Source organism: Medicago sativa, chromosome 6, assembly GCF_051527215.1.
Source record: "Medicago sativa cultivar Bolivia chromosome 6, Bolivia_mono, whole genome shotgun sequence".
Classification (NCBI taxonomy): Eukaryota; Viridiplantae; Streptophyta; class Magnoliopsida; order Fabales; family Fabaceae; genus Medicago; species Medicago sativa.
The window spans coordinates 92,858,001-92,873,697 of NC_140754.1; the positions used below are offsets into that span (position 1 = coordinate 92,858,001).

The window sequence follows — 15,697 nt, forward strand, 5'->3', positions numbered from 1 at the left end:
CTTAACTACAACCATAAATTGGTTCTAACTAGGGAAAAGAAAAAACGTAGTGTTCTTTTAAATAACAAACATACGCTAACTAGGGAAAAGAAAAAACGTAGTGTTCTTTTAAATAACAAACATACGCTAAAATTTTCTTTTCCCTAATTTTTTTTTCTTTTACCAAATTTTTTTATAAAGTTTTTCTTCTGTATATATTCAAGAGCGGATACTAAAGTTTATGTATGAAAGAGATTATACTTCTATTGTAAAATATTCATGACTAAAATTGAGAAATAATATCATCACAACTATTTTACGACAACTTTTGGACAACTCTCTCATATCTTATAGTCATGTCATGTTCTTACTCTCTCAATTATTTTTGACCAATAAAAAGAGAGAAAAATAAGGTTGTCATCAAATAGTTGTTCAAATATCATTAATTATTATAATTTTCACATAGAACGTACATACACAACACATGCACACTCTATTAAATTAAAATATTTGTAAGGATCAGACCACTTCATTCTTGCACTATGTTAAGAACTTTTCAACACAAAAAGTATGTTCTTTCTTTGTTTAGGTAGTGGCAGGCACAAACTAGAACAAAGAAGGCAAGAATAATTTGAGGAACAACGCTACATTGCATTACATGGCGTAAACATGTTCTTAATAGAATAAGATTCTACAATTCAAATGAGAATCATTTTTATCAAATGATGAAAATGCTAACCAGCTCATAATAAACTTTTTTAGCTTTCAAAGTTTTAAGGTCCACTCTTAATCTTTTGCTAGCTCATTCATATTATTTTGGACTTGAACACTCTCTATCTCTATCTTACTCTCTTCCTCTCTCCCTCTCTCATTGATTTCATGACAGTGAAGGCAAAGCTCTCTAACTAGTAACCATTTATTTGAAGGGCTCTAACTAATAACCATGTTTTGTGTCTTTTTCAAGCTTTTCATAAATACCATATTCTAAATCATTTTTCTTTTGTTGTATAGCAGTATTTTTGTATGGTGATGAGGATCAATATTGACTGCAATGGTTGTTATAGAAAAGTGAAGAGAGCCCTACTTGAAATGCCAGGTAAAAAAGAAATTTTAAGTTCAACATTGAAAAATGAAATTAGTCTTTAATTTTATTAATTAGAAACAAATTTCATTTTTTATCTTTCGCTTTTTTCTATTATAATTTTCTATAAAACCATATTTTCTATGCATGTCTTTCTATTAGAAACAAATTATTTTTTCTTTAATTTTCTTGATGATATTTGTTCCGACCTCAAGTCCATTGAGTGCTTTTTTCTGAGATATAGTCCGTTGTAAATCTTTATAAGTCTTCATGGTTCAATATTTGCGAAAGACGTCTCAATGGTTAGAGGAGTGTCGGTGTTGTTTATACTCTTGACCTTGATTCCCAAACAATGAAATTGAAATTTGTTGTGTACCAAAAAAGTAGCCCCATGTCGAGACTAAGGCTTTGTTTGCGAGTTTTGAGGGGAGGGGAAGGAAAGGCTTAGGAGAGGAAGGGAAGGGAGAAAGGAGGGAAAACCTTCCCCTTGTTTGGGAGTTAAAGAAACCACCAAGGAAAGGAGATGGAGGGCTTATGTGATAATTTTACTATTTTACCATTTTTTTCTCTTAAAATCAATACATTGTGTTATACTATGTAATTTATCTTGTAAATTATAATTGGAATTTTGAATTATTATGAGGACAAAATTGTCAATTTGTATGTTTAACCCCCAAAACCTCCAATTTGGGAGAACTTTAAAATTGGATAAATGAAGCCCTTCAAAACCCTCCCAAAACCTTTCCATGTTTTTTAAAACTCCCAAACAAGGGTTTACCTCTCCACAAGTCTTTCCTTCCCCTCCCCTCCCCTCCAAAACCCAACTCGCAAACAAAGCCTAAGGGGCTAATTGGTCGATTAGCCTCGGGTGCAGCACATATGTTCGACTCCTATTTCTTAAGTATTGTCCATTTTAGATCATGTGTAAAACCATCACAATTTTGTCATTTGTACAAGCATGTATGTGAAAAAATGAATGCAAGTTTTGTTTATAAACTAATCTTAAACCCAATTTCCTTAATGTTGATCTTTAGTGTGCTCAAAGAATAATCATTTTTTGGTAGTATGATTTTCTTACTACTGATCAAGTAATCATATCCATGCATCGTTTTGAAATTAAAAATTATGTACAATAGAGGATTGAGTAGAAATTGAAGGTCCTAAGTTCAAAGTTGAGCAAAGGAGAAAAAACTAATATAAAAACTAATTTACTAACACTTGTTATTAAAAAAATAATTATGTACAATATAATCTTGTTTCTTTGATTTTAATTGCTTCTAGAGTTGGAGAGCCATTTCTTAGAGAAGAAGCAAAACAGGGTAATTGTGTGTGGCAGCTTCATCCCTCAAGATGTTGCAATCAAGATAAAGAAAAACAAATCGAAGAGTTGGGATATTGGACATACAAGATTTGAGTGAAAACAATGCTGAAAATATTGAAGAGCAGAAACCAATTACCAGCCCCCGAAAACCAATTGAAAGAAACAGTTATGGATTGGTAGAAACAAAGAGAGAAATGCCTGCCCTCAACCATAGAGTTCACTATGCAACAAATTGCCAGTTTTGAATCTATAGAATAACACTAAATTTTGTAATTGGTTATTTAGTGATAATTTTTCATAATTTATACTCATATTTTTGTAAGTGTGTTTAATATACTTGGAAAGATGGATTCTTGGCTTTAAGCCCTCAAGTTTATGTTATGTTCTAAGAAATAGGAATTGGTCTACATATTTGAGAAGATATGAATATTTATAAAATTATAAACCAATTTTGTAGAAGTTCAACTACCAATCCAAATAATTGGTCTACAAATTTTTCTTGATATATTGTAAAAAGAATTTTAAATTGATAGAAGAATGAGTAATATATGAGAAATTTGTTACCAACATATATCAATTCCTTAATACAACATACATATTTTATTAATCAATATATCCCATCATTATACACCTCATATATATCTCTTACATGAGGTGGTGATAAGATATGATGCATATGAAACAACATGACTCAAAAACAAGTTTAAAATACACCAATACACACATATTTATTCTACTGATTGATCATATCAAATGCAGGCATCCATATATATTATGGTTTAGTGTCCTTGTCCATGTCCAGGAAGCTTCTCCTTAATCTTGTCCACAATCCCTTTCTTTCCATGTTGTTGATGACCATGACCAACACCACCATAACCAGTTGTTCCATGACCTGTTCCAGTTCCAGTTCCAGGAATCTTCTCCTTGATCTTGTCCATAACTCCTCTATTATCTCCATGTTGTTGATGACCAACACCAGTTGTTCCATGTCCTGTCCCTGTCCCATAAGTACTAGCAGCATTTTGATGAGTACCGGGAATTTTCGCCTTAATCTTGTCCATTACCCCTCTATTATCATGCCCAGTTCCGCCACCGGTAGCTCCATAACCTTGTTGATATTGAGACATTGTTATTTTATTCTTCTTCACAAACAAAAAATAACGTGAAGTTTTGTTTTCTTGGTTTCCAGGTTTTTTTTGTAGTTAAACTAGTTACAAACCCGTGCTTCGCACGAGGGGTTAGCTACTTTTTTGACAAAATATTATATCGGACGGATAGATTGCAAAATGACGAGATAATTATAAATCATAACACAATATTTAGAGTACTCCGCATCACGGGTTAGAAAATGAAATGTTCAAAACGGCTTATCACGAGTAACAAATGAAAACGTCAAGTATTTATAACTAATGCTTCGCACGGGTTGAATTACGTATCTTGTAAAAAAATTGTTCCAAAGGAAAAATGAGTAAATTAAGGAATATTACACAAAAGGAAAACATCATAATAATTAAGATGAATTGCGGAATAAATTGGCATCACTAACTTGCACTTTAAATAGCATCCTTTTATCGACAAAAGCATTAAATTCCATTGGATAAGAAGATGAGGGATTACCCTTAATGTCACAACCCATATACAAAATTATTAGCAAGTTGGCAAGTGAGTAAGCAATGTATCATAGTATGCATATGTGCGATTCAAAACAAAAGCGCATACATTCTGCATTGCATAGAGCAAGTGTTGACCTAGTGTTGTCGATCACTTGAACGTGAATCTTAAACCTCCCAAATTTAAACTCTTCAATGAGCAATCTAAAAAACAACCAAACAAATAGTATGTATATAAACGTTACCTAGGAACAGTATTCGGGGCATTTTGCGTTTGTCACAAGAGATAGTCTCGGACGCGGTGGTAACCCTCGACTCACACTTGGTGCATGCTTGATAATACCGGCCGAGTAGACATGACAACAAAACCCATATTCGTGGTTACCCACTCGAACCAAACCCAATTTGACGGGTTTTCCCCGTTTTGACCGAGTTTGGGTATGGGATTGGGTTTTCCCCGATTTCAAAACATGGGTATGGGACGGGTAACGGGTATATAGTTACCCACCCCGAACCCATACCCAAACCCGTCCCGAATGCGGAAAAATGCTTTATGTTGATATGCCATATTATTTTGTTTGATAATTGTCGTGTTATAAAAACTACCATTGATATTGAAAGGACCAACTAAATCAATCGGTCTAACAAATGTTAAAGTGAACATATTGTTGGATAAAGCATTACAATATTTCTCTAGGGGTTGCAAAAAAACATATATTTTTTATTAAAAAAATTATTCAATGCGGGGACGGGGATGGGGCGGGGATACCGAGCCGTCGGAGAGACGGGGATGGGGTTCAATTTATCATCGTCGTTGGGTATGGGTAGGGTAACGGTGTAAGTATATGAGAATCGGGTATGGGGACGGGAATGTAAAACCCGTTCCCACCCCGTCCCATTGCCATGCCTTCAGCCGAGATCAGCTTCAAACTCACATGTCCTGGCTAGTACAGATCTAAAGCCTCTACGAGATAATGTCGAGAGCACGGGTTAAATATCGTTTTTTTAATTCTTTGTTATATGATTGAGTGAGTTGTATTTAAAAAAAAATTGTTTACTGCTAAAACTTATTATTATTTGAACTTGAGTCGTTATTAAAACGATAAACCGTCAAATTCATAGGTTTATATATTAAAAAGGAAAGAACAAATAGATTTTAATATAGAGAAATAAAAGCATACTTCATACTTCAGGAAATTTGCTTTTGCTCCCAAATCGCCGATTATACCCTTACATATACATGATTACATCTTTGTGTATAAACAAAACCGACCTTGACCAAGTTTCTAAATTCAGTGATTGACCTAACTTGAGACGGATCGGAGAAATCGTCATACAAAATACGTTGAGAAGAGGTCGAACCCTAACTCAAGTTCTAACCGAAGCCGTAACTCGAGCTTGAAAACTACCGGGGTCCCGACAACTATTAAAGAAATGCGGTAAACATATCAACGGCGTCGACAACAATGAAATCATAAGATTCCCAATCATACTTTTTGTGTAACTCTCATAATACCATCCAAGCTATCTTATAATCTTTCTTTAGACATTCTACAAAATCAAACAGCAAAACTAAATGATAAGTTATCCTCTCCTCTTTCCTCCTAATTTCTCGTTTTATTTCAATTTTTATATTATGCAGCTTTATGGCGTGGAGCCAGTTGAAAGCCTGGCTAGTTATAACACTGTTTTATTCCTTAGAGTTGAAATTAAAACTTACTTTTGAAGCTGTTGCTGATTTGCAAATCATCAAACGTCTAGGACCACACAAGATTCAAGGGATTGGTGCTGGTTTTGTTCCCGGGGTATTGGACGTTAGTCTTGTCGACGAAGTAATTCAAGTAAGTTTTAATGTTTTTTGAGTAATCATAATGCCCCATCATGTATTAAGTTTGAAGATATAGCCTTTGATACATAAATATATCTTAATGACTTAACGTATAGTTTTATTTTTCTTTCAATTCTCCTTTATCTTTTACTATTGATATCCTAAAAGGCTAAAAACTTTCCTACCAAAACCATTCTCTCAAATAATTTAACTATTAAAGTTTACGGAGAATGCACAAAAAGCCAATTGTGGACTTAAATCCTGGTTTACTAAATCTTACATACCGACTAATTTGCCATAATACAAACTTATCGTGTGAATGTAATTTTTAGATGGATTATGATCATGTCATCATTTTGCAATTTTTTTGGACATCTGTGACAATTTATAATTTGTTAAACTTGATGTGTGATTTGGCAGATATTCAACCAATAGAAACTACAAAGAAGGCCTATTTGTAAGTTCTAAACCTCTTAGAAACACCGACGATTGAGGCTATTCAGCCTCTAAGAGCTATCTACTTAGTCCTCTTTCGTGATATTTAAATTTGTTAAACAAATAAGAAATGATTCTACTATTTTACTTTTGTACTTGGATTAATTTTTTGAGCCTCTACTATGAATATTGTTTTAGGTCGGAATATCATCTCGGAAAGATTATTGTTGTAAGTCGATTGAATTCATACAAATTTTGATAAAAATATTTTGAATATCTGGCACAGTTGGTATGTTACAGGAAAAAAAGGATTTACATCATTGACAATTTTCATTTTGATATGGTGCAGATTGTTTTCCCTAGCTTTGGTGACAGGTACCTATCCTCTGTGCTGTTTGAATCGGTGAGACGGGAGGCTGAAAGCCTGACTTTTTGAACCATGAATTCCAGTTGAAGACCGAAATCTGAATCGGTACTGATAGATAGATTTTCATTGGCAAAGCCAGATTGCGTTTCTGAATTATAAATTACTTCAAAAGAAAAAAAAACTGTTACTTTTGCTGAAGACTCCTGAATCTATTTTGTATTCAACATTTATAAGAGTACTGATAAGAATAATTTTGTTGGTTGAGAAGCCTTTTCTCTAAAACTAAATTTAATTTTATTGTCATCATCATTTAAATAGCACAAATTTAGTTGTAAAGTGAGAGTTGGACTTTCATTATATGTCATGGAAGTAGCATCTTATTGTCCCTGTAATTACAACTGAAATGATAAAAGTCTACATAGTGATTTGATATTTTGGGGTGCGGGTCCGAACATGCAACTCGCCATTTCTCAACACTTAGAGTGTGTGAGTTTCGCCGCTCAACTCTTTAGATTTTTTTTTAAGAGTTTAGCCTCTTAGTCTTCTATTAAACTCTACTTTCATATTAATTGGGATATAAAATAATTTTCTGATATTGAATTCCAGAAAATATAAGGCAAGCATTGCTTTCAGAGGGGAATATTGGATAGAAAAAGAAAAACAAATCATACAATTAGGCTAAGGAAAGGAATTCCTGACCAAGGCAGCTACATGCACATCTAGGCCATTTCGTGCAAATGCTTCCTGCAAACATGCTGCAACATCTCTTCCAACCTGACAACAAATAGCATTGGTTTGTTAATATTTACATCTCTATACTGAAAAACCAAGTGTAACTTGAATAGGACATACATGTTTGTTTGGTACCTATTTATGGAGAAGAAAAAAAAATAGCCAATTTTAAATATCAAGAAGATCAAAGTGACTAACCATATCTACAATGGAAAACCCTTTTGTCCACTTGATTAAAATGCCCGAGGAAACAGACATTTGTTTCATAGGGAAGGAGAATGTAAAGCCAAGTTCGCTTCTGTCATGTGAAGTAATGGAACCATCTTCTTTAGCAATGAGTTCTTTTAACGATGATGCGATAAAATCAAAGAGATCCTGCAAGCATAAAATTCAATTTAACGTTATTACATGAAAAGGACATTATCATAACAAATGTTTGATGAATTAAAATATGCACAAAATCCAAACATTTGCAGAACCATCTACCACGATGCCTTGAAAATCAGATAACAAAGAAAACTTTAATAGGTGACTGTCTTGTTATTTGAACTCAAATCAAATACGTATACAGACATGAAAAAGAAAAGGTAATAAATTTGGTATAAAAGAACATAATATCTAGGCCAGTAGTCACATAATAAGCACACCCATATGAAAATGTACAAAACAGTAACTCAACACTTTGCTCAAGGTTGCTGAGTTTGGCATGTGCTTCAGCATAATCTTTAATGAATGCTTCCTGATCTACAACATATTTCTCAGCATATACCTGCATATTTCACAAATAATTTTATGGTTATATCACAATTTAATTTTATGTTGAATACAAATGAACATGGGATAATGCATTTTTAAATAATAGCAATCAGTTGAGGGGTAACCGTAAATCATAAAAATGTTTCAAAGATCTGAGAAAACATGAGTTTCATTATCAGGCCAAGAAAATTATAAACTAACCATTTCAAAAGTAGTCTTGCTCCATAGCTTTTGGGACAAAAAATTGAGCATAAATCACCTACATACAATCCATGAATAATTTCAATATTAAAAAAACCAAGGAAAAATGAATACATAATTTGAAGAGTGATACCATAACAGTTAAGAGTAAAGAACTATCAACCCTTATTTCCTTTAACAAATGCCAAATAGAAATACAAATCACTCACATAGTTACATACGCAATATAAATCACTCAAATAGAAATGCAAGATAACAAAAGTATATCCATTAGACAAAATTGCAAGCATCGGCAGATAATATTATGATAATAAAAGAACCAAATATATGCAATATTATATGTCAATTCCCAAACATTAAACCATGCAGGTTTCCCAGCTTTTAACCCCTCCCTGATTATTCGTAGTTAAAAATTGTCGTAGAGAAAATGAATAGAGTACCAACCGCTTCTCTTATATTGCTTCTATTCCCACCAGCTCGATGAAGACAGAGAGCAAGTTGGTACTGAGCCCGGATATTACCACCTTCGGAAGCTTTATACAACCATTTTAAAGCTTGCTCAGTGTTTGGAGGCTCAACTGCATAGCATAGGTATACCTTTGTTAGACATAAACTATTATCACAATTTTCTTTTCCATTCCATTCTAAGGATAAACTAATACTCATTAAAATTCACAAAAGATATACACACGCTACTATATAAAGTAACAGCTTGCCCTATATACAAATTATAAACAATGGAGAAGAAAACATTGAAATGAGAGATGTGCAACTCAAAATCCCAACAAAGAGCAGACGCATTACAATGTCATCTATTTGCAAACTACCAATCAATAATTGCAAATATGCCAAGAACTCCCATCAGCCATGCAATCATTTTCACCTAATGAAAAATTTGAATGTTTCCAAATTATTCAAGACCTGAACATTGTTGTTTGTCATACTTAAGAGCTTAATGTCAAAAAATGGGACCTTTTTGAATAATTAGAGATAGTTACCTGTTCCAAGCTATTATAATCATCACCTATTTTTGTAAACTTTCTTGTATGACTTCTTGCTTTGTTGAGAAGCATGACCAACACCACCAACAGCTTTGCAGACAGTTCCTCTTGAAAACATGTTTTGTTAGAAAATTTATTTACCATTTTAGAAGTGGTACTTGAATTCCTTTGGATTCAAAAATGATATATGAATGTGTACCTTCTTCACACTACTCTTGTTTATTGGAATATTAAGAACAGCGCAGAAAACAATCAATTTTTCTTTCACACATTTGTCGATCCTCTCCTTTACCCTTGTTCTCTGTTTTTTCTGCCAATAGTTGTGAAGATGTAGGTTTAATTGCAGGTTAATATCAGCCATATGGATCAGATCATCATGTTTTTAATGAAAGATAACATGAACACAACCACTCACAAAGATTCATATCTATTGTTATGAATATAATACAACATTATAACAGGAAAGTACCTCATTTTCAGCCCACGCATAACCAGAAAACTGGCCTATATTCCTCTTTCATATTTATTTTAAAATAAGATTCTTTATACTTTGATATTTGTACATTTAGAACTAACTTCATACTTGCTGCAAAAAACTCATTTTTACAGTAAACTTCAATCATATCATGATTACATACAATTGGTTACCTTATAATCATTTACCTATGGCATGGGCAATATACATAATAGACATAGTGACAATAATTAACAACAATACATTAACAAATGATCATCAAATTCCTATAAGATTATCCTTTACTTAACTCTAATTAACATTTATAATTTCTTATGCTACAACTTAATCTTTATTCAACCTTTTCATGCTAAAAATTGTCACAGAGATGAAAAGTACACTAAAATCTAATATAAAGCTGTTCATAACTATAAATAGGAATTTTAAAAACAACTGACTCAAGGAGGTGAAAGTATCCACATTAATTTAATCTAACGTCAATTCAGCCCTTCCACTTATTTCTACAAGTTTGTCTTCCTAGTGTTTACATCTCATCAAGAATACAACACAACAATGTTGATGCATTTATGCAGCCCAATTCAAAGTACATTAACATCACTAAAGCATGGTAAACAATAGGCATGAAGTTAAAAATAAGAATCTAACTTCAGCTGAAACATAATTCATTTCAAATCACAAAATGCTATATTAATTGCATCTCACAGTACTTGCATGTAAAAATTGATCCCAAGTAAAGTATTTTGTGAAAAAGCAAGGTTCATTCCCTTCTGTTGCTTTATATAGCGGTACATGAGGAGATAGTCCATTTAGAGATCCAACCTTCTCTAAGTATTTATGGGGGAAATTTTCCTGCGTTATGTCTATAGCAGGTTGGCAGTTTCAGCTGGTATTGGTTCGGCTGTGCTGGTAGTTTAAGGGAGGAGGTTTTATTTGAGCTGTTGCGCAATTTGGTGGTTGGTTGTGACAGTTGCAGAACCTGTTTTGCTGCCTGTTTTATGGCCTGTTTTTCTGACTTGGAGCTGCTGCTGCTGGTTGGGTTCAGCAGTAGCAAATTTCTGTTTAGTTTTTCTGCTATGGAGCTGTTGCTGCTTTCAGTTCTGCAGTAGCAGAATTCTGTTCTGTTTTTTCCTATTTGGTGAACAGTTTACACATAAATAACTATATTAGACAACACTGAGGTAAAAAATAAATCTATTGCCACTATATAGAAATACAACAATACATCATGTAATTTTCTTCCTCATAAATTTTATGTATCATGGATTATATGTATCATGAATTTTGGTATCATCATTCTAAAATTGCAAAAATTCAACATAGTTTTGTGCCTTCAATTTTTATGTTATCAACCAAAGACTTTACCCAAAAAGAATTCTTGCCATAAATTTTTTATCAACCAAAGTCATAAAATATCGTTCAAATTTTCGGCAACTGCATGTTTAGGAATCACGGTGAGTTTCACGGTGAATTTTTTTAAGCTCCAAAGTGTAGCGTTGGCCAAAATCACAATGGTTTTTAAAATAACGGTAATTTTAGTCTTGGAACGCGAGAAAATTAATTGGAACAAATCTAAACACTCACCGCCAATCCAAGCATACATAGTTCTTTAAAAACATGGCAATTTTTGTCTTTGATAGCAATAAAATTGATTCGAATGAATCTAGACACACTAATATAATATATTGCATCTAAAAGATATCAATCAAAGCAACTAACAAACTAAGTTAAGATCAGTCATACAAATTACCAAGAAATCCAAGCAAAAGACTCTTAGGATTGTGAATCTTGTGAGCAGAGGGAAGACCCCAAATAACATTGTGTCCACCAGGAGATTGTCTTCAAAAAAAAAAAAAAACAATTCCAACCTTGTGACAACAAACTTGTGAGATTCAAAATAACACAATAAATCAAACAGATTCACAACAATGCAAACAAAACATCAACAAATCAAAACAAAATAGATAAACTAAACTAATAGGAGGGTGTTCAGTTATGATCTGAGTATAAACCAGACAACAAACCTGAATCACCAAAACAAACCCTATAATTTTAGAGACATGAGTGTATGAGTTAATTGATATAACTTATTTTTAACATGTTAGAAACTGAAATCTGCATAATATAATTGAACATACCAATAGATATCATCATGTCCTTAAGATCGACATAAGGATTGAAGCAAATCAATGTATCAGGACCTTGCCATTATCATTTTAGGTTTAACCTTTCATAATCATCCAATCTAGGGAAATTAGTATGCAAAAAACACCCATAGCAATAAAAAACTTAACCATCACATGTCACCAATCAATATGAAGAGCAGGAAATAAGGCTATGAAATAAGAGATAGTTGTGCTTACCGTCAAATAGCAACCTTGGCCTTGAGACACATTTTCCGCCATGAGCCGTCATATTTTCATTTAAGTATCTTATAGTTTTCAACCGCTCTAGAGAGCTTCATCAAAAGGCCCCATAGTCAGAAATTAGACTTATAAGCAGTAGAAGATCCATATTCAAAACCTCCAATGACATTACCTGCCAACCCTTCAAGCATGCATTGCGCCAAAAGAAGCCATATCAGCCAATCAACATTAAAAAAATTACCACGCGATGCAGGAGGGTTCATGTGATCAAATACCATTGAATCATTGTTCAAAAAAATATTATATGATTAGAAATAGGTGCAATCATACTCATACCCTGTTAGCCCGGTTGATTATATGTTAATATGTAACTCATGTCTAATAATATGTTTATTTACACAGATCACATGTATTGTCTAGGATATATAATTAACTTCAAACAATAGTTTCTACCTTTTGTCATATATATGCATTGGGCTCTGAAACGATAGTTGTGGGTATGTGTTTTTAACTTCAAACAATTTTTAACCAAATCACCTCCTTCTGGAAAATCACTAATGAACAAAAGAAGCCTAAAGTAATTTTCTGGAAAAAATAAACATACAATCTATAACAAAGAACCTGAGCCTGTATCCATTATTGCAACTTGAAATGCCTCCAACAGATCCTGTAGTGAAAATCCAAAATTGCATGAACCCAAAAATACAATCTTTGACAAAACACAAAAACAAAAAAAACCCATACCAGTTGGACGCAATTCAGAGAGTCTTGTTGAGGCCAATCTGCATTCTAAACACATGAAACCCTAATCACCATCGAAACACAGAAAAAAATTCTGGAAAAAACAATAAAACAAAAATCACAGAATATGCATTCAATCATGATTTGAAATCCATCAAATGAGATCAACAAAAACCCACTCCTCTCAATCGATCAAAGAGGAAATGAATAAAACAGCCAAATCAAAAAAGGAGAGAAAAAATTAATAAAAACAAACACAAAAAAATGAAATACATCAGTAACCTGGACATGCATGCTGAAAAAGATGATGAACAGTGGATATTAGTGTGTTCGACGGCGAGATCGACGACGGCGACGGCGAGATTGACGGCGGCGGGGAAGATTGCAGGTGACAGCGTTTTAGAGAACGCGTTTTTTTACAGAAGAAGAAGAGAAAGCGTTTTACAGAACGCGTTTTTTTTCCTTCTCCATATATATAACCCAAATGTTAGTAACAATGAGATTACTAAAATGCCCACTTCTCAAATAATTACATTACCAAAATACCCTCAGAAGGGCAAAATGGTAAAAAAAACAGCCATTTATTTTCCTATCTAGTTTAGTAGATGTAGTGTAAAGATATTGTGTTTTGATGTGGTTATGGTAGTGGAACTTGTTGTGTTTTTATAGGCAAAAATCTAAGTATATGTGACATGAAAAAATATCTTATGATAGGGTCGGTCAAATTGGTTTGGATTTTGCAAATATCTGACACGTGTTAACATTGGTTTGGTGTGTTTCATTGGTTACCGACAGTAATGTTGTCGTTTTGTGATTTATGAGATGACACGTCCTTTGTGTGAGTATGAGGGTGTTTGTGGAGAGAATAACTTTGTGATTATGAATATGAAAGTGTAAAATGGATAAGGCTTCAATAAAATTACACTGACCATTTGTAACTGCATGTGAAATCGTTTGTGATTTTGATGGATATGAAGAATCAGAAATAATGTGATATCTGTTGTTTAACTGTGATTATCATGTTAAAGAGTTAATTAATCCCTTAGATATTTTACACAGATTAAATTAAGGATTTGAAAACCATTCGTAATATAAACAAGGACGTCCTAATTTCAAAGTAATAAACCATCACTAAGAGGTGATTTTAATGACTTGTACAATCTCCTCCTACTCCCAAGTTCTATAGAAAAAAACTCTATTTTGAGCGTCCTAAATTTTTCAAATTTGTTGCATGTCAAATGAGTATAAGCCTTTTTCGATTTTCTTAACAAAAGAAGATGATGAAAAATGGTCAAGGAGTAAAACAATATTACCGGATAAAATCACCTTGTTTCCATCCATTTGAAAATTGCATATCAAATCCTTCCAACAAAGTTGCATCTACAAAACTAGTGATCCTCTACCAGTCGAATATCCGGACACCACACACAATCTAAAGTCACACCAACCGACAAAGCTCCTCTTCCATATAAGTTTGAGGGAGTCGGAAATCTACCAAGAATTAATTTCCAAGAGAAAAATTGAACTTTTTGGGGAGCCAAACTAGTCCAAATTCCCCTTAATCCTCTTCTAGACACTACATTTAAATTTGGCGGAGGAAGAATTTTACTACTTAAAAGACATATAAAGATTTCACCGTGAAGACGTTTGTAGGAGTGACATTCCAAACGACACCGTTAGGTAAATTTCACCTCTCTTTCACTTAATTTTATTTTGTTTTGTTTCGTGTTTAAAAGTTCTTCGACTAATTTTTTAATGAAGCTTAGCTACACAAAAAGAATTGCGTTTTGATTTTCTTGGGCCTACTTTAAAAATAGAACCGAGCCTCCTATTTCATAGGAACGCCCTAAAAATGACCCTCAACAACAAAGGTCAACTCAATAAAAAACCTCTTAGAGCCCCACAACAAACCGAGAAGGGGCTAAAACTAAACACCAACGAGAACACGGTAAAATACCAAACCAAAAAGGCAACAAGCCCATAAGTATTTATAGAGATTGATATGATGATAGATAAATATCTTACTTGCTAAAGCTTAACCCCTAAAGCTAACCCTAACCCTAATATTTTCCCCATTTTTCCCTCCACTTTTCTAAGCCATTGGATCTTGCACATTTAGGCGCCATTCAATTTTAGCCATTGATCATATTTCATATTTATCTCTTCTATTTTCCGAAACAACTATTTCATATTTATACGTTCTATTTTCCGAAACAACTATTTCATATTTATCTCTTCTATTTTCCGAAACAACTATTTCATATTTATCTCTACTTCCGAAACAAATTGGCCCTACAACTATTTCATATTTATCTATAGCCCTATTTTTCCGAAACAACTATTTCATATTTATCTCTTCTCGTTTTCCGAAACAACTATTTCATATTTATCTATAGCCCTATTTTTCCGAAACAACTAAAGCTAACCCTAACCCTAATATTTTCCCCCCATTTTTCCCTCCACTTTTCTAAGCCATTTGATCTTGCACATTTAGTCGCCATTCAATTTTAACCATTGATCATATTTCATATTTATCTCTTCTATTTCCCGAAACAACTATTTCATATTTATCTATTCTCTTTTCCGAAACAACTATTTCATATTTATCTCTTCTATTTTCCGAAACAATCACCATTCGGTCACTATTATAAGAAAAAAATACATTTTAGGTTCATTCATTAAATGATGTATGTAGTCTTTATTATAGACCACATACATCATTTAATGAATAAACCTAGAATGTTGATTTTTGCTTATAATAGTGACCGAGTGTATTTCATATTTATCTCTACTTCCGAAACAAATTG

The 15,697-nt window shown here is 33.1% G+C and overlaps 2 protein-coding genes and 1 pseudogene across 20 annotated transcripts; 1 reads left to right on the top strand and 2 right to left on the bottom strand.

Annotated features, from left to right (window-relative positions):
• Positions 1–717: 717 nt before the first annotated feature.
• LOC146918288 (heavy metal-associated isoprenylated plant protein 19-like) lies at positions 718–2,802 on the top strand (annotated as a pseudogene). Its single transcript, XR_015016139.1, has 3 exons — positions 718–870; positions 994–1,075; positions 2,342–2,802. The product of XR_015016139.1 is annotated as a heavy metal-associated isoprenylated plant protein 19-like (transcript).
• Positions 2,803–2,928: 126 nt separating this feature from the next.
• Positions 2,929–3,586, bottom strand: LOC146918289 (uncharacterized). The gene has a single exon (XM_085719947.1). It carries the CDS (start codon positions 3,506–3,508, stop codon positions 3,161–3,163), a length of 348 nt encoding a protein of 115 aa, XP_085576073.1. The 5' UTR covers positions 3,509–3,586; the 3' UTR covers positions 2,929–3,160.
• Positions 3,587–7,190: 3,604 nt separating this feature from the next.
• Positions 7,191–13,520, bottom strand: LOC146918290 (hexokinase-3-like). Of its 18 annotated transcripts, none has more exons than XM_085719933.1 (12): positions 13,173–13,520; positions 12,894–12,938; positions 12,603–12,816; positions 12,147–12,330; positions 11,922–12,010; positions 11,534–11,622; positions 9,511–10,914; positions 8,755–9,418; positions 8,311–8,368; positions 8,033–8,122; positions 7,552–7,728; positions 7,191–7,395 (listed from the first exon to the last, which is right to left on the bottom strand). In XM_085719933.1, exons 9-12 carry the CDS (start codon positions 8,359–8,361, stop codon positions 7,300–7,302), a joined length of 414 nt encoding a protein of 137 aa, XP_085576059.1. In that variant the 5' UTR covers positions 8,362–8,368; positions 8,755–9,418; positions 9,511–10,914; positions 11,534–11,622; positions 11,922–12,010; positions 12,147–12,330; positions 12,603–12,816; positions 12,894–12,938; positions 13,173–13,520; the 3' UTR covers positions 7,191–7,299. The 18 variants fall into 18 exon arrangements, 13 of the variants coding, with proteins under 13 accessions (XP_085576059.1, XP_085576068.1, XP_085576066.1 ...); XM_085719942.1 differs by lacking the exon at positions 11,922–12,010 and having other exon boundaries at positions 9,511–9,621; positions 10,606–10,914; positions 13,173–13,335; XM_085719940.1 differs by lacking the exon at positions 11,922–12,010 and having other exon boundaries at positions 9,511–9,621; positions 10,498–10,914; positions 13,173–13,335.
• Positions 13,521–15,697: the final 2,177 nt, after the last annotated feature.

Bases quoted from the DNA above. Each gene is read 5' to 3' on its own strand.
- LOC146918289 (XM_085719947.1), bottom strand. From the start codon at position 3,508: ATGTCTCAATATCAACAAGGTTATGGAGCTACCGGTGGCGGAACTGGG.
- LOC146918290 (XM_085719933.1), bottom strand. From the start codon at position 8,361: ATGCTCAATTTTTTGTCCCAAAAGCTATGGAGCAAGACTACTTTTGAA. The intron at 7,729-8,032 runs GTTGAGTTACTG...TTATGCTTGCAG, and splicing joins TCAGCAACCTTGAGCAAAGT to GATCTCTTTGATTTTATCGC. The intron at 7,396-7,551 runs GTTAGTCACTTT...ATTTGTTGTCAG, and splicing joins GGTTTTCCATTGTAGATATG to GTTGGAAGAGATGTTGCAGC.